We start from the raw sequence: 25,255 nt of genomic DNA on the forward strand, positions 1-25,255 counted from the left end.
AAATTTAAACCCGGTTTAAAAACAGTATTACTCAAACTGCGATTGACTGCCTTATTGGTGTTATGACAAGCTTACAAAACTGCGAATTTATAATTCCAAAGTCGAGCTGAGACAGTTATTGAATTTTGATGTCGACAAATTCTTATTGACATCATGAAGATTGAAAGATTTTACTATTTGTGCACTATAAAATGTCTAGCGCGGTTAGCTTGTCAATAATTAAAGCCACTGAGACCGAATTCGGGCCGGAAGTTATCGTCAATGCTCGAATAAAAAAGCGTGGAGTTAGTCTTTATTTATTTTCATGGATAAATAAATGCAATTGTACAGAGTTTAAATGATGAAATCATACCTAAATAGGGTACGGATGCATTTGAGACCATTTAATTTAATCTTGTGTAATTATTATTCGCAAGCTCTTTTTAAATCGTACTTTAAAGTATATGTATTTTTTTTTTGTTTTATTATTGTAATTAAAAATAAATATTTAATAATTTATATTTTATCGATGCAATATGTAGGTCACTCCAATAGGCACTTACTGCTCAATAATCTAATCAATAATATCCCAGTATATTATATACTGTACCTTGAATATATCACGGAAAAGTGTGAGGTTTTTGTTGCTTCGTGATTACGACGAACCTTTCAAGCGAACAAAGAAATTCGTTAATGAATGTAATTTGATTATTATCTGCCTCGATTATGTTTTATATTCGTGTTATTAAAAGGTGTTTCGTTATATAATAAGATATTTTTAAGTAATTTAATATTTTAACTACTAATCAAGTAAACGATATTATGAATGTTGTATTATGAAATAGCAAAACTAATTTTCTTGATACTTGACATTTTTAATGTCTAGCAAACAATGGATTATTTATTTATAATAATGTGAACAAATTATTAACGTTACCTTCTTTTATTTATAAATTAATATATATATATATACTTTGTCAACAAAATGAAGGGGAAAATGTAAATTTCGTAATTTACAAGTTCAAAATGCTTAAACTCCCAAACATTCTTAAGCGTCGTATAAGAACCCTGTATAATAAAACTCTCACGTAATCCCCTAACCAAAATTAGCAGCTTCAATCAAAACGTTTACGCAACACCAGCTTGTTTCCCATAAAATATCCAAGGCTGTTAAGGAATTACCTTTGCCTTGGAATTTCGTGTCGATGTTGGGATAAAGCCGTTGGAAGTTTTAACGTGTGTTATCGCGATCCTCACGTGATCCATGGATTTTATCTTTGTCGCTTGGATACCAGTAATATCTTCGTCCATTTTATTATTTTTAGGGCAAATTATCAATTATGTAATGTTAAAATATTTTTGTTAAATAAATCTCTAATATATTATATATTACGATTTAAGTAAAAAAATGGTTCTCCAATCAATTTTTTAAATACATTTGTTTACTTTTTTACGAAACAAACTAGTAATTTTAAATTCTATAAATCTAAAGACATATGTATATAAGTATATATCTACCCAATTTTTTTTTTATATATATATATTTTTATGGTATATATCTACCCAAAGGTTCCCTGGAAGAGATCGCTGCTTAGTGATAAGGCACCTCATGCAACTTTTGTGTAGCATAATTGTAATTTTTAGTTTTAAGTTTGGGTACAATAAAGAATAAATAAATAAATGAATGAAGGCGAATATATCGCCAACCACTCTTTTCACTGTACTTAAAATAATATGAAAGTTCAATATCAATCAGATTAATAGTTTTTACGCGAATCTTGAGAAAACGACTTGGTGATAGTGTGATAGTGCTTCACGCAAGCCAATGTGGGTACCATTAAGGTGCCATTAAGTCATGACACGACACATGCCTACCTATTTCGAATGTTTTGCACTTCCGTAAACGAGATTAGTTATCATAAACATTAAGAAAATATGAGAATTAAGTAGTGCTTCCCCACTTCGCAATCTTCGGTATTCTAGTAACTAGGGCAACTCGGCTAATTGCTTAAGGAGATTTTTCTTACTATATAAAATGATTACAAATAGAATAATTTCATATTAAAAAAAGGTCTCTTAAGTTATTGCATAAAACAAATATTTTCTATATATTTATATGAATGAGAATTTATTTAGGAATATACTTTATTTCATTTAATTTAAATGTCAAATTAATTGATTCTAACTCTGACTGATTGACTCATTTGCCTTTCGTTCTTGAGTGACACATTAATTAATATTAATGTTAATTTCACACCATCAAGAAGTCACTTAAACCTCGTAGATTTGCATAACAACAATCAAGATTCAAAGGTTCGTTGATAAGACGGCGTTGGAACAATAAAATTTTAATTTTCAAGTTGACCCACTTTTTTATGGTTCGATCGAACTTGAATCATCGTCGGGTTCGTCCCTTCAAAGTTTTCGTGTTGATACCAGGATAAAAGCGGGTCCAGTTTATTGCTATGTCTCTTTTTATCGTGATTATCCTGTACGACGACTACGCTCCCTTGTGTTTCGAAGTTGTTTTTGTTCAAGTTTGTCTACATTTTTTTTTATTCATTTAACCTTATGTTTGTTTCCAACTTTCTCGTTTTCTGTTCGTTGATTAAGTAAGTTTTGTTTTTTCAACCGAGTATTCTACGTCTGGATTAAAAAAAGGATTCGGTTGTATATTTTAATATTTTTAAGCTAATATTTATAGATTTGTTTAAATTTATTTTATTTTTTATTGTTATATTTTTCCTTCATTGTCATTTAAAAAGTATTGATAAGATGTTATCAAATAGGATGCATATTTTTTAAATTATTCTATTCATAAAAAAAAAAACTATCAAAAACAACACTCTCGAAAACCATAAGGACGAATTTAAATTAAAATTTATTAAAAATATATGTAAATATTATGAGTTATGTGAATAAGAACTGAAGTTATTATTATATATTAATGTGTAAAGATTTATCTTTACACATTAAAAGGTGTAAATTTTGATGGTTTGTATTGAATTTGTTAGTGAATAAGGAAGTTTTAGTCTTTTTAATAAAAACACCACGATCGGGCTACAATTTGTAAAGGAATGCAGTAATTAATATGTTTTTCACAACGCGTTTATTATATATTTTTTATTAATCAATCTGTTGTTTGTTTATTTAAACATTTTATTTGTACTATGTTTATAAGTATAAAAGTCATCAAACGGCTAGATTCAGGGATCAAAAACCTGCATACCATAATATTTTATAAATAAACTATCTGTTGCCCGTGGCTTTGCTTGCGTAGAAGTTGTAATTACAGATTAACTTAAAATATTACGTTAATTTAAGACCTTTTTGTATACCACATTGGTGTGTATGTCACTCTTTAGAAGTAAACTATCTTGACAAGCTTAAATAAGTGTCTACTAATTTTTTTCAGTAGCCCTAAAATACAGTTCAGACTTCCATACAAATTTACAACCCTTATTTCACGCCCTTAGGGGTAGAATATCCAGAAACGGTTAAAAACGTATCTACTGATTTATAATCAGTATCCTAAAAATAAAGTTTCATGTTAAAAAATAACCGATGTTCATACAAACTTATAACCCCTTTAGGGGTAGAAATTCCAAAATTCCTTCCTTATTGCGTGTCTACTCAATAAAACGATCCTACTCACCAAATTCATGGCCCTAACTTTATTCGTTTATACTCGTCGATCATGAATCGATTAGTCAGGATATGTTATTTTATATATATATAGATTTAACTCTGATTACTTTAAACCAAATATTGCTCTATATAAAAATATCATTGGAACAATTTATTATCATATAATATATATGTAATAATTCAATTATTCCAATACCATCAATCTATATTAACTAATTATTGATTAATTTAGCTAACACAGATTATACTCACTTGTGTAATTGAAATATGTTAATAGTTATACGAGTAGTTACTTTAATGAACTATTATAAATTATATGGTTAATTTACAAAATGTGGTTTGAAGAATTGGATTTGTCAACATCTGTTTATTTTACAAATAACTTTTCAAATTATAGTTAGGTTATGTTTATTTCAAGTCAATTTTAATAGAAATGTAATTATTTGATTTATTATTTAAATTCATTAAATATTCTAGTTGGTGGCTACGGTTTGAAGGGTGAGTAAGGCAGAGTAACTATATATACAAGGGGTTTAAAATCTTACTTCCCAAAGTTGGTGGCATTTTGGCATGTGAAGTAGGGAGTGGTTGTGGTTAAAATTTGTCATGCCACCAATGTATATGAGCAATCGTGGCCCATTAGCTCATACCAACAGGTGGCCTATTTACCCGCCCGTCTATCTATGCTATATAAAAAAAAAAACTTATTTACTTTGTGTAACGGATGTTTTCTGCACCTAGCTACAATATTGATTTGTGTGGGTTCGATATATTGTTGAATAGGTTATAAAAATATTTTTGCATCATGTTTGTTGCGATTTAGATGTTTATGTTAGTGCGTGACTCTAGACTAGCCTTCCGTTTTGACAAATGTTTTTATAGGGTAGAAGAATTGTTTATTAAAATTGAAAAGCTTATAACAGATGAAATGGTAACGGCTCTTTTTCATGCATCACTTGTTCAAGTCACTTTGTCTATAAAACGAAAAATCGTTCCAAGTTTTTCCACTGAATATTTTCGGACCGTAAGAAAAATCTAGTCTTCCTTTAAATCTAAAAAATAGGTCAGATTTTCAAATTGTAAGTCATTCTCAAGTGAAAGCTATCTCCTTTAAAAAAATTGAAGGGTTTCGATTTCAATGTATTAGATTTTCAGTATACTCTGACGTCAATGTAACATTGACTATTTAATTCGCTCTTGCAAACTCGCCAATATAATTTTTAAAAAATCCTTGTTATAATATGTTTTTTTTTTAAATTATCGGAACGAAGTTCTTTTATTCGACTTACAGTAGAGTGAAATGTCAGAAATTGTTATCTAAGGATAAAGCGTTATGACCTTACCCACTCTTCCTCTGTCTTTATATTATTTTATATTGAATGATTTAAACTCTATTTTTTGTAGTTAAATATTTTCAAAGATTTAGCGAAAGCAATTTTGCTAAATTACATGACCATGACACCTCTCATTGTTCGTTATATACCTGTAAGAAATATAAACCATTCCTTACATTACAATGTGTTATGTATCATTTGCTTTTAGTTATAATGGCTCACTGACCTTTCCCTTCACTGACTTAACCGGATTACAACAATAGCAAGTGTTGCTGGTTAGTAGCAGAATCTCTAATGAGGTATTTATTTATGTAGGTAGTATTAGTAACTACACAAGATACATGGGTACATAATATATAAAATTTTAATAATTAAATATAAAAATACTCTTAATTGTCTAAAGTAACAGACGTTAAGTGCCGCACAATTGGGCTTAATGGCTTCTCTCTTTGTAAGTATGGATACACTAGTGGCCGATTTTCATCCGACAAATTTCCTAACGATATTTTTCTTCACCGTTGAATACGAGATAATTTACAAACACAAATTAAGCACATGAAAATGCAGTAGCGATTGCCCGGTCACTAGGCCATCTGATCTCATATTTATAATAACGTAATAACCAACATGAGAGCAATTTAATTTGATACAAATGTTCATGTGATAAGGAATAGTTTTGAGTACAAATAATCTGAAAGATTTTAATGATACGTTTTTGTTCGTTGTATCACTTTTAAACAACGAATTAAATCACGGTTGATACGACTTACGTCATCTGCGATTTATTTGTCGTGACGTAGCAACAATCGAATTCGAAATGCAAACGTAAAATAAATTATTACATCAAAGAGGGAATACCGATGATGGCGATGATTTCAAGATGGTAACACTATGATTGGTTAGCTTTACGTTTAATTAATAAATGAAAATCTCGATGAATAAAGTATTGTGACTACCTATAAGAGCTTAAGATACCTTAATCTAGACAACTAGCCAAGACAGACCTTAGGCTACAATATATTATCCTAAATTATAAGAAGAAATGATATTTTATGAAGTTATAAATAAATTTCAGGAAGGCTATTGAACTTGGTACCCATTTAGATCTCACTTCTTTTGTCGTTGAAATCAACCACCAAGGTATATATCATAATATTGGAATTGGCTCTCATTTTTACATTTATGTTTTTGATGGGATTTCAATATACCGAATAATATTTTGATTTTAATCCATTAGATACGATATGACAGTTTAATATGTCAATAATTAAACATTTAGCATAACGTAGAACTCTCATGCCACATTATGTTGAAATATTTAAAAAGTATTCGATCTAAATTATAAATAAATAAATAGATTGGACAACATCACATACATTACTCTGATCCCAATTTAAGTAGCTAAAGCACTTGTGTTATGGAAAATCAGAAGCATCGTTGCTTCGGTACTACTAACACCCAGACCCAAGACATTATAGAAAAATAATGTACTTTTTCTACATCGACTCGGTCGGGAATCGAACCCGGGACCTCGGAGTGGCGGACTAATGAAAACCGGCGTGCACACTACTCGACCGCGGAGGTCGGAGGCTACCCAATGTATTGAAAAAGTGCTGTCATATGAGCGAGTAGTTTTTTTAATGCGAAACGAGTGGTCTGCCTTGAGGATAAATGACGTAATCTACATGACGTTCTTTCTTGTCGTCATGTCCACTTTCCACTGCCTCTATTTACTCCCTTCTGTACGCGTATAGTATATACTTCATTAGATAACATAACATACATATATAATTGTATTTAACTAACATGACTGTATTTTAAGATGTTGAAAAAGAGTGACTACTGAGTTTCTTGCCGGTTCTTCTCGGTACATTACTACATTCCGAACCGGTGGTAGCTTTACTTTAAATAGTTTGTTAAATACCGATTCAAAAGTGCTTGTAAAAGCCTACTTTAATAAAGAATATTTTGATTTGATTTGCCATATTATACCTTTATACCTTTTATTCATCTTTCCATATTTATTGGTGTTCTTATATATTAAAAATTATTCTGCTAACCATCAATTTAAAAGTTTCACATTTACCGGGTGTACCGTGACTAGAAGATTTTTTTTTTTAATAAAATAGAATTACTTTACAACTTACCGATAACGTCGAGCGCGATCCTGTAATTTCTCGTCGGTGACACTTGAAAGTCGACGCGACATCTGTATATAGCTCTGTCACGGGATTGTACGTCTTGGACATGCAGGGCTGAGGTCGGCTGGCCGACCCATCTGGCGCGCTCGCCGAATGTGTCATCAGACCAGTGACCCGTCGGTCCCGGGACGCGCGTGTCGTAACTGTGACAAATTAAAGGATTATAATATTAGGAATTTTCAGGTTAACCCCAAAATCTGACTTTTATAATTGCATTTCTTCTAATCTACTCGTTTGTTCATCGATTCAATCAATCTCCATACGGAATATTTTATTATTTAATATCCTATGTGTTACTAGTAAGTAGGAATATTTAAAAATATCTCTATATTTATTACTCACTATAAATATATAACATTCTAAAAATAACAAATGAGAATCGTTTTTTTTTTTTTTGAATTTAGAACAAAATTTGCAAACAGATGTTTTGGTAAAATTAATAACGGCGATAATAAATAAAACGTTCCAAATCAACGTTTCATTTTCGATTACGTGGCTCTGATATTCGATCAAGATTTTGCTTAAAAAAATATATCGACTTAAAAATGAGGGTATATATTGTCAACATGTGAAGTGATGCCAGCGTAATATACATTCATATTAAAATCCAACATCAATTAAGCACACACTCAGTCAGATAATATTATTCGAGCGAATTTATTTAATCTCCATTACAATTAGATTACATTGATTAATGCCCAGCGCCGATTGTGGATAACCGTTTACAATTTACATATTTAATCTGTGACGAAATGCCCAATATTTCATAGGACTTGTCGCTTTTAATTGTGTCCAATTAGTGAGCGAAATACAAATATCATTTACCTAAAGAGTTTTGATTCAATTAAAAACTAAAAAAATCACGATCGATGGGCCGTTAAAAACACTTTCAAATGTACTGTTACTTTTATTTATTTATTAATATTTTTATAGGTTTGGAAAGTATACTACAAGATAAAAACCACCACGAAGTCCATTATGTACTACTGTAATATATTACTTACTATATATTAACTATTTACTATTTCCCTGCTGTTGGTCTATCGCCAAGGCTGTAAACCCCAAGTCTGATCAATAAAAAGTTTGTGAGTTTTTCTTTCGAATAATTCGCAGTCGCAGCACGAAGTTTGTAAGTTGGCAGTATTTACACTTCTTAGCCTCGGAAAACACGTAAAACAGTTGGTCCTGTCCCTGAAGTCCCTCTAACCGTGTCGTATTGTCGTCTCATCGGATTAAGGGAGTAAAGGAATCGAGTGTACTTGTTCACGGATATACCTTTGCACTATAACGTGTGCAGTTCGCTATTTTGTATCCATAGTGATTGGCTGCTTTGACTAAAGTCCACTGACTTTGTAGGACGACATCATATTTTATGATTTAAATACATGCAAAAGGTTTTAGTAGGTTACGATATATACACATTTCCACAGACTAATTTCCACGCCATGAGTCCTTAAGATAATGAATTTTCACATTTTTTGGAAGAAAGTTCTTTTATGCGGCCTACTGTAGAATGAGCTGGCAGACATCATCAGGTAAGAAAAAAGCGTTATGACCCTTCCAGGCGATCTTTGCCTCTCTTTCTATTCTTACTTTTGTTGTATACGACTTTTATATTTTGTCTTTGTCATTAAATTATTCTCAAGCATTGTAAAGTTATTTAATCATATCTGTTATCTAATATAAAATATAGCAAAAGACATAATATCTAGGGTAAGCAACCTCGTTCCAACCGGGAGTCCCATGACACTTCAGGTTGTTTTTTATAAATTTTTAATCGAAATAATAAAGTATTAAAATCGTGCTTATATTTATCAGCCGAAGTGCTTCCATCGACATCATTTTGTAACATGTCAAAAATAACGTGGAATATCTGCATATCTAAACAACGATTGTTTGCTATATTTGCAACAACGAATGCCAAATTAAAAATATTATTAACATACAGAAAGTAAGTGTTCATAAAATATTGATTGTTCTCGTTTCCACGAAAATATTTTTTATGAAACTTATCATCGTAATAGATTAAACGATTTGACTTATACGACACAATATTTTGGTAAGACAAAATTATTTTATTTTATCTATTATTATTTGTGAGAATTCAAAAGATTTACGAAATGCATGACAAAATTCACGCCAATGATGTATTTTCTTATAAATTCGAGGAAGGCAGATGTCCAAAGCTTAACTAAGTTTTCACTATAGACCTCTCGTCATCACTCATAGACCTTATCGAAATGTAAGAAAGATAAGCCGATTTTTATTTTTGGCAGTAAAACAGCTGATAGGTTTATTTCCCTACCGGCTAAATTTACCACCCATTGACCGCCACATTTTACAAATCGTTATAAATTATTTTACGCGTATGTCGCAAGCGGTTTTACTCGAGTTTTAGGGACAGTCTTCAGGTAATAGGAATAAAAGTAGCACATGTTCTCTATTGGGGTTTAAGCTATCTTCATACAAAATGTCATCAAATTCAGCAATAGACAGAGTTACTTTCGCATTTATAATATTTTTAGTTTAGATAAACAAAGTTACAGCAATAAATATAATAATTAATAATAGGTAGTGGTTATGATCAAATATCAATTACAGCGATCAAACAAAATTCAATGGAACACTGAATAAACGCTAAATCTACTCTATAGGCTATGTACAATGGTTTGACCTGTAACTGTGTTTGGATAGCTATGTATAAAGCTATGCGAGCCTACGCAGGTTCTATAAGCTGGTTGTACACGCTTGTTTGAAGTAAATCCGATTGATCCCGTCATTCTCTTTTACCTAAAAAATAACATTGATGAGGGTAATCGGGTAATTATAGTGAACTACTTTGAGACTTCCGATATTTATATTTTACATTACATTACATTAACAGTCTGTAAATTTCCCACTGCTGGGCTAAGGAGTTTGCTTTGAGGAGAAGGTTTTTTGTGCATATTTCACCACGCCGCTCCCATTATTAGTTTATAAGCTATCGACTTCAATGGTGAAGAAGTCTTTTTTTTCTGATATAGGCATGGACGTGAAAATGGGTTACTACCGCCCATAGATAATGGTGCAGTAAGAAATATTAACCATCTCTTACATCACCGATGAGCCACCAACCTTGGGAACTAAGTTATGTCCCTTGTGCCTGTAGTTACACTGGCTCACTGACCCTTTAAGCAGGAATACAATAATACTGAGTACTTTGGCGGTAGAATATCTGATGAGTGAGTGGTACCTCCCAGACGGGCTTGCATAAAGCCCTACCACGAAGTATATGTCTTGAATATTGTATATCACAGAAGAAGTCTGGAATTGTTTAAAATTTAAAATTCCATATTTGAAATTTTAAACTATATGTTTATCATGTTAACCGATGGATAAATCTCGAAAATCAGACACGTTTCATTTGAATGAAGTCGTTGCACCCTTATGTTGTCAATTTCGCATGACCTTTTCCGACCCGTGAAGAAAAATATGGGTGTGTTAATTGTAAAAAGTACTCATAATTAAGAATGGAATAATATTCTCTTAAATATTTTCTTTTTTATGGCATTGGTAGGCGGTAAAGTAGCACAATATTTCCGTAAAAATTTAGCCATTCCTTATATATCCCACGCAGCACCAACCTTAGGTACTGAGATCTTATGTCCCTTGCACTTACCATTAGTTAAAATGACACATAACACATTAACATTAACAGCTTGTTTCCCAGCAGTAGGAAATCCCTTTGAGGAGAAGGTTTGGAGCATATTCTACTCCGCTGCTTCAATGCGGATTACAATGACACACTCACTCTTTAAACCAAAACACAACAATACTAAGTATAGCTTGGCGGTGAAATTTAAAAAAATCTGAACATCGGACGGTTAAGCTTATGATCGGTTCCTATATTCGTTAAATTCGTCCCTGTTTGTATTGACATATGACGTCAACACTTCTTGTAAGCAATCATACATTACAATTCACTCTTTACAGATATATACAACAATGATCCGAAATTACGACAAGCGTTCATAAATTTCTGGCAATTTTAGGAGTATCAAAGTCGCTGAGACCGTCCATTTTACGCAAATCAAGATTTCCTAGGAACTCGGGCAAGTACTTAATATTGTTACAAAGAGATTGTCCCTTAATTTAAAATATTTAAACAAACGTTATTAAAATAAGATATTGTGTATATTACTTAAGTAGATTTATTTTATAATTATAATATATATATGTAAGTGTATTACAAAATTGCTTTTAATAAAAATATTTTTGAAATTCGCTGAAGCTAGTTTTAACAGGACATCGTATCGTTGTATACTAAATATTCGATGAAGTCAATTTTTCGATATAAGGTTTACTTCCCCGTTTATACGAAATGTAAGAATTAACACTCATAAAGATATTGATTACTCTAAATTTGGACGTAAGTATATTTTTCCCTGACCTTAAAGACGAGTACAATCACGTGTTTCCTGACACTTATGGTTTAATGTTACAATAATCAGATACCAGAGGGAGATTATTTGCAGGACAAGCTAAGGCTTACGTATACAATTGACCTAATACTGCCACCTGATGATAAGTGGTCACGACCACCCATAGACAATAGCGCTGTAAGAAATATTAAATTAGAATTATTAAAATTCGCACTAACCTTGGGAACTAAGATGTAATGTCTCTTGTACCTGTAGATACACTGGCTCACTCACACTTCAAACCGAAACACAACAAGACTGAGTACTGCTGTTTGCGATAGTATATTTAATGTGTGGTATCAACCCAAGAGGCCTTCCACAAAGCCCTATCACCAAGAAAACCAGCTAGTATTACCAGCAAATACGCGCATCTTAAATAAATATCATGGTCTTAAATCCGGGCGAGTATTTACAGACATTTTAGTGAGACAAAGTGTAAATAAATCATTTAATCTTATTTTACTAATAATTAAGAATACCTGTTGTATATTTTTACTTTAACACAATTTAATATTCTTATCAAATGCGTGTTTTATGCATAACAATGTTAGAAGCTATACAATTAGATACAATGGCTAGCATTGGTGCTGCATACATGAATAGTTCATGTAATGCAAACAATTTGTGGACCATTATTATTAAAATAAATTACCTTTCTTGGGGTCGGATGTCCTATTTGCATTTGTATCACCGACTCACAATGACTAATAATAAATGTTATGTTAGGTTTGTGTCAACGTTTGTTATTCCAAGATGTAATCTTATATCTGATGTTTTTTTCTGTATTTGAAATATAAGAAATGATAAAAATAACCCACTGATCTTTTTGAAAATAATAAAAAGGTAACTAAATTTCTTAGACACTAATTTACACAGGTACATGTAATATTATATTTAGTGTTTATGTCTGTCACGACACCTAATTTAAAAAAAGAAACAAGGGTCTATACACAACTTATAGATTGAAAACAAACATTTATAAAGTGTTTTTTTTTCTTTTTTTTTTGCCTTTGGTGGTATAGGTAAGCGGACGAGCATATGGGCACCTAATGGTAAGTGATCACCACCGCCCAATGTCGCTGTATAAAATATTAACCATTCCTTACATCGCCAATGCGCCACCTGCCTTGGGAACTAAGATGTTATGTCTCTTGTGCCATTAGTTACACTGGCTCACTCACCCTTCAAACCGGAACACAATAATATTGACTAGTTGTTTGGCGATAGAATATCTGATGAGTGGGTGGCACCTACCCCGGCGGACTTGCACAAAGCCTTATCAACAAGTGGTAGCACATTTGAAATTCTAGGCTTTTTTCTATAGTTTTACGTATTATTTATGTAAAACATCCTATTAAATAATTCAGTATTTTTTTTATATAAGCCACATTAAAATACGCTGAGTAGTTTTAGAAAACTAATCGTAAAGACGGTGGGAAGCCAATTTGTTTTATACTATGTAGATATAATGTCAAACTGTGTTATCTTCAATAACCATTTAAAAAAATTTTAAGTAATTTTTTATTTTCTGTTTTCTGGTGACAATAAAAACTAGTTAAGAAATAAAACACGCTCGTAGAAAAACAAAGTCATAATCTTTGCTCAATATAGAATCATTACACTTGTATATTAAAATCAACCACAACTTTACGAAGCGAGAGAACCTTAATTTTCTCGTAGTCAATTAAAATAGATTATGTGTGTAAACACCTTAATGTTCATTTTAAGTTTAAACCACACTGCGGACGCGTTCCGGTTTGGGATGAACCATTTACGTTTTCAGCGATCTACGTAAACAATGTGAGTTATTTTGTAGCTATTGAAATTGTCTGGACGCTCTATGGAAATTATGTTAAACTTGCCCTGCAACGCTTGCATTATTTGATTATTTTTAGTCAAATATTCTGTATAATTGATTTGGTTCGTGTTTTTTTATTATTATGGATATGGATAGATATAGTGGAAGGAAAGGACGGATAAAACGATGGATAGATTGTGTCAAAGACGATATGGCTGGAAAGAATGTTACTTGTGAGATGACGTCTGACAGAGAAATATGGGAAAAGAAGACATGCTGCGTGGGTAGATGGTGGATGGAGGATGATGATGATGATTCGTTTTGTGTTTGAAACAATTGCTGTTAATATATGATTACGGATTATAGGATTTAGTTAGGAATTGAATTGTATAATTTGAAAATATAATTTGATTAAATGACAACTAAAATATTATAATTTCGAGGAATTTTCTTGTGTCGTCAATACGAAAATTTAAAAATATTTATATCATGCGATCGGAAATTCGTTTTGTTATTCGTTATAGCTATTCGAGGCAACACAACATTTAGCGATTAGATTGGAACTCGCGGCGGTTGCATGTTATAATGTAATTGCTACAGTTATTTAATATTATAAGGCAAAACTAGTGAACGAATATTTTAAATTGTAAACTTTCATTGTTGAAGACATTTAACAGGAATGCAGTTATAAGCATTCAAATAATTAATAAAAGTATATATAAGCCACGATGATCAAATATAAGGACCTCACGAATTTTACAAACAAACAGCAATATACGGGATATTGCTGTTTCAAATCCTGAAGCAGCACTGAGGTTTTAAGTGCTTAACTTCTGCTTATAATATCTTGTGCATAGGAGTGGTGAAAAATGTTCCGGATTAATGCCTGTCACACATAGCTAACCCATACTAGAGCAGCATAGCTGCTGAGTTATTACGGCGGTTTTTCTCAGGTCAGGGTGTTTTCTTTTCCAAACCGGTGGTAGTGTTTCATTTGACTATCAATAAGTAAGTGTAATTCTTCTATATTGAATAAAGGAATTTGAGTTTGAGTTTGAGATTGTAGCGGAATTTACAATCGGCAGTGGAAATGGCAGAATGAAGTACAATATTGAAAAAAGTACTTTAATATATAATAAAAATAAAAAAATAAGTAAAGCTTCTAAAATTATGAACGGCAATCTATTCAAGAATATGAGGAAATTTAGTCTGTTCATCACTGAAATCTAGAAGCGTACAACTTTGCGTCAATTATGCAAACAAGCCAACCTAACTTCAAACTTTAGTATCGTGACGCTAGCAAAATATACTTAATTCAATTACAACAAATTGAATGACTTTATAGAATAATATTACAAGGGATTCGAGGTGTAACTTCCGGTTCTCTTGATATAACTTTATACAAAATACGCAATTTTACTTGCAAATTTGACATTCCTATTCAATTACATCATCTATAATAAACGCTACAATGGAGTTAGCTTCAATACTATCTGTTTCGTTGAAATAAAGAACGAGATGACTGATGTAAAGATATCGTTGCAAAAAATAAAACGTTTTTATTTTAAGCGCGAGAACTATTGAGTTTCTTTTGTAGCAAGTTTTCTTTTTTGTTTTTAAATTTCTTTGCTCAACATCCGTCCTTATTTTATCGTAGCATACCTAAGATAACCTTGCTTTTACTTTCAAGACAATAATAAAAGTAATAGGCTCTGAAGAGCTCTGGAGAGCTAATCAAAAGTTACGGAGACAATTTTGTTATGGTATTACGATTTCAAAGGTGCGTGAGCCAATGTTTGTACAGGCACAAGGGATATATATAACACCTCAGTTCCGCAGATTCGTGGCATATTGACGATGTAAGGGATGCTTAATATTTCTTATAGTGCTAATTTTATTAATGTGTAGTCCCGATCTATGTATGTTGGTGAACAGTGTTGCCCAGTTCTAACTTATATTGGTTAAGGAAAAAATATATAATTCGAATCAACATCACTAAACATTTTATTTATTCGCAATTCAAAATAATTGTACCCTTGGAATAATTGTATTATGGTAATAATTGTACTGCCCAAAAGTTGCTGGAAGAAATCGCTTTCTTAGCGATATAGGCGCCCTGTTGCACCTCATACAACTTTTGTTAAATCCAAATGTTAAATTTAGATTTAAGTATTGGTGTGCAATAAATAAATATTATTAATACTTTTCTTTGATTTCTAAATTGTATTCTGTCATGATGGCACAGTGATTGAGATACGTGAATTGTAATCGAAGGTTGCCGATTTGAACCTGGGCAAGCTGTATGAAATTCACTCCAAACCTTCTCCCCTCGCGGGAGATACTTTCTGTCCCAGAATGAAACCCTAACAGGCTGTTATTTTTTACATTCAATCCGTCTATTTTTGTTACTGTTACGTGAACCTAACTCGTTGAATGTAGGATATTCTGAGATAAGCCGGCTAAAACTCACTACGCATAAAAGCAAATACCAAAAACCTTGTGTAAATAAAACATAGTTTCACAAGCCTTCGATTGTTTCTAATTTCGAATATTTTTAAAAGTTATTAACAAAAAATTACATTTTATTTATAGTTTTATGATAGACTGAGATCATTATGACTTCATAAAACAACTGATTTTTATAGCATATATTTGTAGAAAATTCGGCAATGCGCCACCAAAATTAGTAACTAAGATGTCATGTCCCTTTTGCCCGTAGTTACAGTGCCTCAGAACAGTTACACGAAGTATTGCTGCTAGATGGTAAAATATTTGATGTTTGCGAGGTACGTACCCCGACGGGTTTGTACAAAGTAAATAACATAAGTACATATATACTTTGGTAATTATGGTTGTATGATTATGGCAACAGAAGCGTCAGTGAGTCATTTTCATAGAGTTAATTCGTGCTTACTTCGTGTTAATAGCGTGCTCAGCGGTTCAGGTAAACATCACGAGGGTCACATGATTCTGATACACATGTCTACTTATTACAATGTCCTGTATTGGAGTAGGACGGTGGAATAAGCTTCAAACCTAATCATCGAGGGAGGCTTTTGCAATGTCCTTTTAGGGCTCCGTACCCAAAGGGCAAAATGGAAAAATATTACTAAAACTCCGCTGTCCGCTTCCGTTCATCTGTCCATCTATCAACAGGCTGTATCTCATGAACCGTGATAGACAAATTTTCACAGATGATGTATTTCTCTTGCCGCTGTAACAACGAATACTAAAAAACAGAAATAAATAAAATATTAAAGGAGACTCCCATACAACAGACACGTTTTTATGCCGTTTTTGTAGAAAATTGTACAGAACCCTTCCTGTGCGAGTCCTACTCGCACTTGGCATTATTTTTCTTTCTTTTATCTAGTGAGTCACTATAATTAGTTTCTATACATTAAAATTTCAAAAGCAGTACTATTATAACGAATCTTTTATATAATTGTTTTGTAATTATATTATATAATTATTATTTCATAATTCCCGCAATCAGATAGCGTGCGCGTGAAATAACAAGGACGGTTAAATTACTTGGAAGTCATTTCGAGAAACTATTATTAAAAAGTTCAAAGCCAAGTTATAATACTGTTTTATATTGCTATTCAATGACAATAATAGTTTTATATCATAACTACTTTTTAATTATACAGAATGAAAGGAGGAATTATTAACGTATAATTCACATTCGTACCAGTATAACATATAACGAATACGCCTAAGAACCACAAAGCCTACATAAGCCCTGAAAATCTCTAAATTCTTAGATTTCGGCGAGATTTGTAATAACACCGCGAAAATAAATGCCACTTTTCGACGAAACGTAAGATTATGTTCAACTTTTATGAATATAGAACAGATTTATATTGTTATTATACACTACGGTTTTTTTTTCATTTGTTTTTAAAATTGGAACGTGAATTGATCAACTATGTCACGATAAATAACCAACTTGTCATATTTAATGAAACGTTATTGTACATCAGTAACGATCATTTTTGAGTTACTAGAAACGGGAGATTAATTTTTTTTTCGATAAGTTCTTCGTCGTATTTATCATCCTCCTTCTCTATTCAGAGATGTTCGAACGAAGAACTTTAGCATGAAACCGATGGATTTCAGGAGTAATTAAATCATAAACGCCTCAAACTTTGTTAGCTAGTCCACGTTTCAAAATGTTTAAAGAGACACAAGAGACCTATTCCATTGGTTGGAGATAAATAAACCTTACCGTGAATATTAAACACATTTCTGCAATTTTAACCACTACATGTCTTGATTAAGGTTTGGAGCATATTCCACCACGCTGCTCCAATGCGGGTTGGCAGAATACACATGTGGCTGAATTTCGTTGAAATTAGATACATGCAGGTTTCCTCACGATGTTTTCCTTCACCGCCGAGCACGAGATGAATTATAAACACAAATTAAGCACATGAAATTTCAGTGGTGCCTGCCTGGGTTTGAACCCGAAATCATCGGTTAAGATGCACGCGTTTTAACCACTGGGCCATCTCGGCTCGGAATATGCTCCAAACCTTCTCCTCAAAGGGAGAGGAGGCCTTTATCCCAACAGTGGGACATTTACGGGCTGCTAATGTAAAATGTCTTGATTAAAATATCTTTATTTTAAACACAACACTCTTAATCGTAACTAATTGTATCCACTTAAATTTTACTTCCGAAATTCTGATAATAACTTCGCCGGCATACAATACACTTTTTCTACGAATTCATAATTAATTCCACAGATGACTTTAGGTCTGTATATTTAAAGGCTTAAGTTATTTACTTATTATTAATTTTCCAGTTATTGAAAATGGGCTATACGAGCTATATCTCATTTCCATATATTTACCCAAAAATCGATCGTTCAGGGCCCTCTCATCTTTAAATAGTTAGCCAACAGTAGCTTTGCTTTAAAAATATTCTAGGAACACTTTTGAATTTCAAATTGTAGACAATTTTATCATTAATCAAAACTAAATTCTTATCTAATACGACAATCATTTTTTTTAAGTATAAGTTATTCTTTAATCTGTATAAATTCCTGCTAATACGTAATATTTAAGTATTCTTACCTACAGCGCAACAGCGCTTAATTCCGCACGGAATAAAATCAAACAAATGTCTACGTAGTGGTACTATAGTGAGAGCCTGTAATTAAGATTACTTCGAAACACCGCACCATATCGAATAATTTAAAAATATTAATTAACAACAATCACTAAAAACAGATATAGATATATAAAAATCAAATCCTAGCAAAGAATTACAACGTTATTTGCTGAGAAAAATGCTACTTAATACTTAGAAATACCAGACTTCTTATTTATTACCGTCCTTCTTGTGTCACTGATTGTACCATGTTGACTCGACCGCACCCGTTCTAGCCTCATACATTTTACAAAGCAATTAGTCTATTTAGTATCCATGCAACTGGAAAAACACATGCAATTTTAATGAACGTTGCTTTTAATTTATTATTTGAAGTATTGCCGTCTTTAAGGTAATCTTAATTATTTGTTTGTTTACACTTCACTGTGTATCACTTGAAAATAGTAAAGAAAATGCTTAGAACTAATTTATGTTTACTACAAGGGTATTTGGCTAGTAAGCCATTTCTTCCAGACAATACAATCGAAAAAGAAACTTTGACGTGAAACACGACATATAATATATATATATATATATATTATATGTATATATATATGTATATATATATATACATATATAAATGCATATACATATATAAAACATGCATATTATGCATGTATAAAAAACAGTGATCTCTTTCTGGAAAACTTTGGGCAAAGGATCATATATGCTTCTAGAGCGTAAGCATAAACACAATTCATTTATGAAGATGTGTTCCATTAAAGCATATATAAATTTTCCACTTAGTATACACAATTACACAGTAATTCTTCCCCAGATATAAAGTTTAGATCTGAGTCCAATGGGTCATTTTGGCACTTGACTCTTAAGCTTAATTTTAGCTTTGAACCATACCAATACATAAAAATGGTTTGTAGTTATATCTATAATAACGCATTCAGCGTAAGTCCTACACCACAGACAGAGCACTTTATCGTTAAGTGTTTTCAAAAACATATATATTTATTTTATTTTAGCAAAGCGTACCGTGTATATTGAATTATCCGTTGCTTATAAAGGCTGTGTACCGATTGTATATTTAATGATTGCTCTATCCTGTTCTTTTTAACATCATCTCCGTATAAAAGAAAGAGACACGTTAGCGTTTATCACTAGCTATCAGTAAGAACGTAAGTTTTTAAGCCTATTATAAACAATCAAAACCAACCAAATGGACCCAAACTCTAGTGTTTGCTTTACTAGTAGGCATTATATCATTCTATCGCTCCTCCTGGCTGTCAGATCCCTAATAGTACTTACTGTTCTATTGTCATCCCAATTACATAATTATGTAAAATTAAAAATCTATACGACTTGTCAACTTCGTAATGTTTAAACACCATTATACCCTTCACTACAAACACAGCAAAGCTACCGACGGTATTTATGTTAGTATCGCTAATATTTTACGCGTCTTGATTACTTTATTGTTGAAATTTTGAAGAATAATACCAACTAATTACTTGTAATCTTGTTTAGCGGCTGCTTAGTTAAACAATTATGTGTTTTCTAAAGTAAACGATTAAAGAAATAAATAAAACAGTGCTTTGGTTAGCGTTTTAAAATGAGAGAGATATATTTATCTCTTTCTGATACTGTCGATGTGCCATTCGAAAGAAGAAGACGCCATATTGTTTATGTTATTGACATTTATGTCGTCGTCGTACGTATCGTCATATCATAATAAATAGGCTAAGACAGACATAAACCCTACAGTATTGCTGATATCCATGGACGATGGTTGTAAGTTTCCTTCCGATGCTCTTCCAGCTAATATGATCCCTGTGGCATAAAATCTGGGGAAAACAAATAAACTTGGTATAAATAAATGTACAATGATTTATATATTTTATTTATTTAGGACTTCTGTCTACATTATTGATTAATTCTTCTCTTAGTATTTCAAAGGTATCTTGGCAGAGATCCCTTATATTCAATTAGACTGTTTGTTACTTATGTACGGTAATTTTTTTAAAAATAATATTAGTTGCAATATTTATTTATGAATAAATTACTCAATTAATTTACAACGATGAATATTTCTGAATATATAATTTTATTTTTAATTAGAATTGCAAATCGACTTAGTGTGACCGCGACCGGAGTGATATAAGCTCGGCCACTGTTTAATAATATAGATATTTATAGATCAAATACAAATGTTATGTGGTTAACCGATGGCCGTTCTTTATTTTCAATTTAATATTCTAGTAACTACGATCATACAGTTTTTATACCCATGACTAGTATTGCAACTTTCGTCAGCTGACACAGATTTCAGCGAACCCTTTGTATTCTTGTTTATTTACCTCTATTATAGAGACGTAGACGAAAATTTTAACAGTCTTTATTTATACTATAATACTGTCAAGATACTACATCTTGTACACCTTGGGACTTCACACAGATAGTTTCTCTTCGGTGAACTTGTCGGCTATGATGAGCTACTAAATTGACGATGTAACCATACCTGCTACCTCTCTCGTTACTGTAAAAATACATCAAATTGACGTGTAATAATATTTCAACTAAAGAAACCGATACCTCAAAAGTTGCCAAATAATAAATTTAAAATCAAATTTGACTACGTTGAAATATTCATCGAAAATCATGAGTATCTATTGATGAATAACTGGTAATATTTGTTTAAAGTTATTTATTTCGTGCGTTCAAAACATTCGTTAATTCCCTCCAGCGATTATTATAAAAGTTATCGTGTATAAACTTCGGAATCTTTTCATCAGCTCACCGAAGTTACAAAGAACAAATGTTTCTCTGACATATAACATGTTTTCCTATTATTATAATGTTTATATATTACTCGGAACAAATTAAACTGATTAAGAACTGAAGTAACCACATAATTGTATTTATGAATTTGGTAATTTATAACTGCAGATCATGAGGACCCGTGTCGGATCGTAGCCATAGCATTTGGAAGTTGGCAATGACATATTGGGTGAATTTACGTGCATTCTGATGTCTCCAGTGACGGATTGCCGTGCTATCGGACTGTGATAGTGGGGGAATAATTATTACACCTGGGTTTGGGCACACGCACCTCTACCATTATATAGCCTTTGGCAGTTGACTCACCACTAATGGTCGTCGGGAACAAAATCGGCCAGGAGGATACAATCATTAATTGAATTAAGCTTAGAAGAGCAATTAAAGGATTAATTATGTCAGTTACGCTTATTTGTTACTAAAGTGTTTCTTTTTATTGATCCTTATATAAATGTAAGGAATAACTCGTAATAGGGTTTTTTCAGTATTTAATGAATAAATAGTTAATATTCATATTATGGGCAAAAACATTGCTCTATATTAAAAGTAAAAATTCCTTAAACAAAAAATTTTTAAGGAATTAAAAGGAATTAATATTACATGTAACATTGATCACTTTGATAAAATCACAATAATTTGATAATTATTGTATGTGCACAAGAAGTAAAGATAAGCTTATAACTCCAAGTTTCCGACTCCGCAAAGTCAATAAATCATTCTTGGGGCAAGGTATCCGTTTCTATAATAAAATTCCGCTGACATTTTTAACTTTGCCGATTCAAAAATTCAAATCATTTGTAACAAAAAATTTGGTAAAAAAGGCATATTATTCGATACAAGATTATATATACGATAAAAAGCGTGGAGTTAATGCTTGTTGATTTTAAGATAGGATGTAATTATTACATACATATAAAATTTGCATTTAACTAATATGTCTGTATTTTTAGATGTTGAAAAAGAGTAACTACTGAGTTTCTTGCCGGTTCTTCTCGGTAAAATCTACATTCCGAACCGGTGCTAGGTTTTCTTAATATAGTTTGCTAAATGACGAAAAGTACTTGTAACAATCTTGTAAAATCTTCTTGAATAAAGTATATTTTTATTTTGATATAAAATAATCTTAGATTTACGTATTTTATGCAATTTGCTAATAGCACAGCTATTTGAGTCGAGATGGCCCAGTGGTTTGAACGCGTGCATCTTAGCCGATGATTTCGGGTTCAAACCCTGGCAGGCACTACTGAAATTTCATGTGCTTAATTTTTGTTTATAATTCATCTCGTGCTCGGCGGTGAAGGAAAACATCGTGAGGAAACCTGCATGTGTCTAATTTCAAAGAAATTCTGCCACATGTGTATTCCGCCAACCCGCATTGGAGCAGCGTGGTGGAATATGCTCCAAACCTTCTCCTCAAAGGAGAGGAGGCCTTTATCCCAGCAGTGGGACATTTACGGGCTGCTAATGCTAAAAAAAAAACAGCTATATTTTTCGCTACTAACAGTTCTGTATTAATACGTCTTAATGTATAAAACAACACTATTCCCCTTAAATACTTGTATGCAATTTAATTTTACTACTAAATACTACGTCCAAAACGCAATTTTTTTAAGAGTCCATAATGAATATCATAGATTACTCAAGCTCTCGAACAATGATATTACGTCAATTCGATGTCAAATTTTGTTTATTTGGCTTTTGTCCTCTTGTGGTTGGAATAGACTATATATTGTGTTGATTTTAATAGTTGAATGACGGATGGATTTTACAGGCACAGCGATCATTTCTGATTTGTCCAGTCTCGTATCACTATTTATTTGAGTAATAAGTCATTCTGTATCACATATCCATATACGAATAGTTACGAATCAATATTTGTATGTATGCTCAAAAGCTGAGAAACAAAATAGTACAACTTCCAACACCGATTTTCAGACGAACCTTTAAATTTTCTTGAACAAACATATATACTGTAGATCCATTAAAATAATGGGACAAAGTATGTGGAACTACAACATACCGTCTGTCACGATAAACTTTAGGCGCGAAATTTCTTCAAGTAAAGTTCAACGCACTCTCTTGTCCCTGCTCTAATTGCAATAAAACATTTGACGTCTATTTTTTTAGGATGTAATTGTACTTACCTTTTTATTATATAAACTATTCAAGATAATATTATTGATTTTATTTGAAAACGGTGTATTAAAAATTAAACACGTAATCCATGAAGCCCTCACATCTAAGTAGTTTCACTTTAAAAACTTCAAGAAATTCGGTAGAAATCAGATCATGTCATGATCAAAATGAGACCGAAATACGGCTTAAAATATTTTAAGGCAATATTTATTCTTTAGGGGTATATTTTATATTTTTTTTTGTTTTAATATTGTTTCTTTGGCTACCTGTTCAACGCCATTTCTTAGTAAGTAAACACTGCGAGGGAACTTTTATTTCCTTCCTTGTTTTCGTTGTCTGTCCCTCGGCGGCTATTAACTAATACTTGTGTAAATAGAACCCAATGCCAGAACACCTACAAAGGTTTTGTGTAATTTTTTATTATTATTTATAAGCAAGTTTATATGTAAGTTATTTAGCACTGTGACTGAAAATCTGTCCAAATGTGTACCTATAAATACGTATTTTAACTAATTTAAAAAAAAGAGGTTGATATTACTGGAAATAGATCTCCCGGGGCTCCAGTTACTCTAGAGGGGACCGCAAACCTAACCCTCAAGGATATATTCTTGTTCCATTTTTCTTTCTTGTTCATATAACTGAGTTGCCACATCTTTTAGTTAATAAACACGAGATGGGGAAACCTTCAATGTTCTAGAAAAAAACAGAATCTAAGTTACAATGGGCCATATAAATACCTTGGCAACTTAACTCAGCTCTGCAGCATTCGCGATGAAAGAAATAAAACTATTGACTGATGTTGATTTGGTTCGCTTAGTATACTTTAGTTATTTCACAGTATAATTTCCTATGGCGTTCTGCTCTAGGGTAATGCAGCCTGTGTTGATACCATTTTTGTATTGCAAAAGAGATTTTCCTGCAATATATTATGACGTGAGCCCTAAAGATTCACTAAGATGTAAATTTAAATTAAAATAATAACTCTCGCTTCTCAATTAATTTTGGTAATCTTGTCTACGTACGCAAACAAAAAGCGATTTTTTATTACTTCAATTACTCGATTATATAGGATTATTAACTTTTAGTGGGACAGCGTTTAAGTTTTTAAAACAGGATTATTTTTATCTTTGTGGCATCTTATATATTTTATAATTTTATACTTACTGTATATGTATATTTAATAATAAATCAATACATACTAAATTGTTTTAATTTAATTTTAAAATAATATTTTTTATTGTTCAATTTTGAATTTATAATCGAACTAATAACACAATTACTTACGTGTCTAATATAAGAAATATCTTAAGCGTAACCGAATATATAGGCTAGTATTTTATATGCTCAATAAAATAATTAATTACACTGTAAAACAAAACAAACGAATTAAATAAAATAAACAAATCGTTAATTTTCATATTAAAACTTTTGCGCGTCACCAATTAATTGGGTCTTTAAAATTTGCAACGAACTCGATTCATCGCATAATAATTAATACATTAACGCAGCCGCAACCTCGTTAAAAACCCCAGTTTCACACATGAAGCTTATAAAAAATTTAACGTCCAGTCGAAAAAAAAAATCTTTTTCCGTAGCGGCGCAATGCGACACGATTTCGTGACAAGTGAAACTAGGGTTGTCAAACGATACACGAGCACAGTTTGATCAACTTAATAATTTTAGTTCAAATTTTAGACTAATAACTAAATAAGATGTTAATAGCTGATACACACAATGATATGAAGAACGATCTCA

At 31.8% G+C, this 25,255-nt stretch overlaps 1 protein-coding gene across 3 annotated transcripts in view; it reads right to left on the reverse strand.

Moving 5' to 3' along the window:
* LOC125077595 (nephrin-like) overlaps window positions 1–25,255 on the reverse strand; it is a 224,493-nt gene that overhangs the window by 40,561 nt on the left and 158,677 nt on the right. For all 3 annotated transcript variants that reach the window (XM_047689556.1, XM_047689557.1, XM_047689555.1), the window contains exon 4: window positions 7,109–7,305. In XM_047689556.1, the coding sequence (XP_047545512.1) occupies window positions 7,109–7,305 (197 nt within the window). The remainder of the gene's footprint in view (window positions 1–7,108; window positions 7,306–25,255) is intronic.

This window comes from Vanessa atalanta, chromosome 4 (assembly GCF_905147765.1).
Source record: "Vanessa atalanta chromosome 4, ilVanAtal1.2, whole genome shotgun sequence".
NCBI lineage: Eukaryota > Metazoa > Arthropoda > Insecta > Lepidoptera > Nymphalidae > Vanessa > Vanessa atalanta.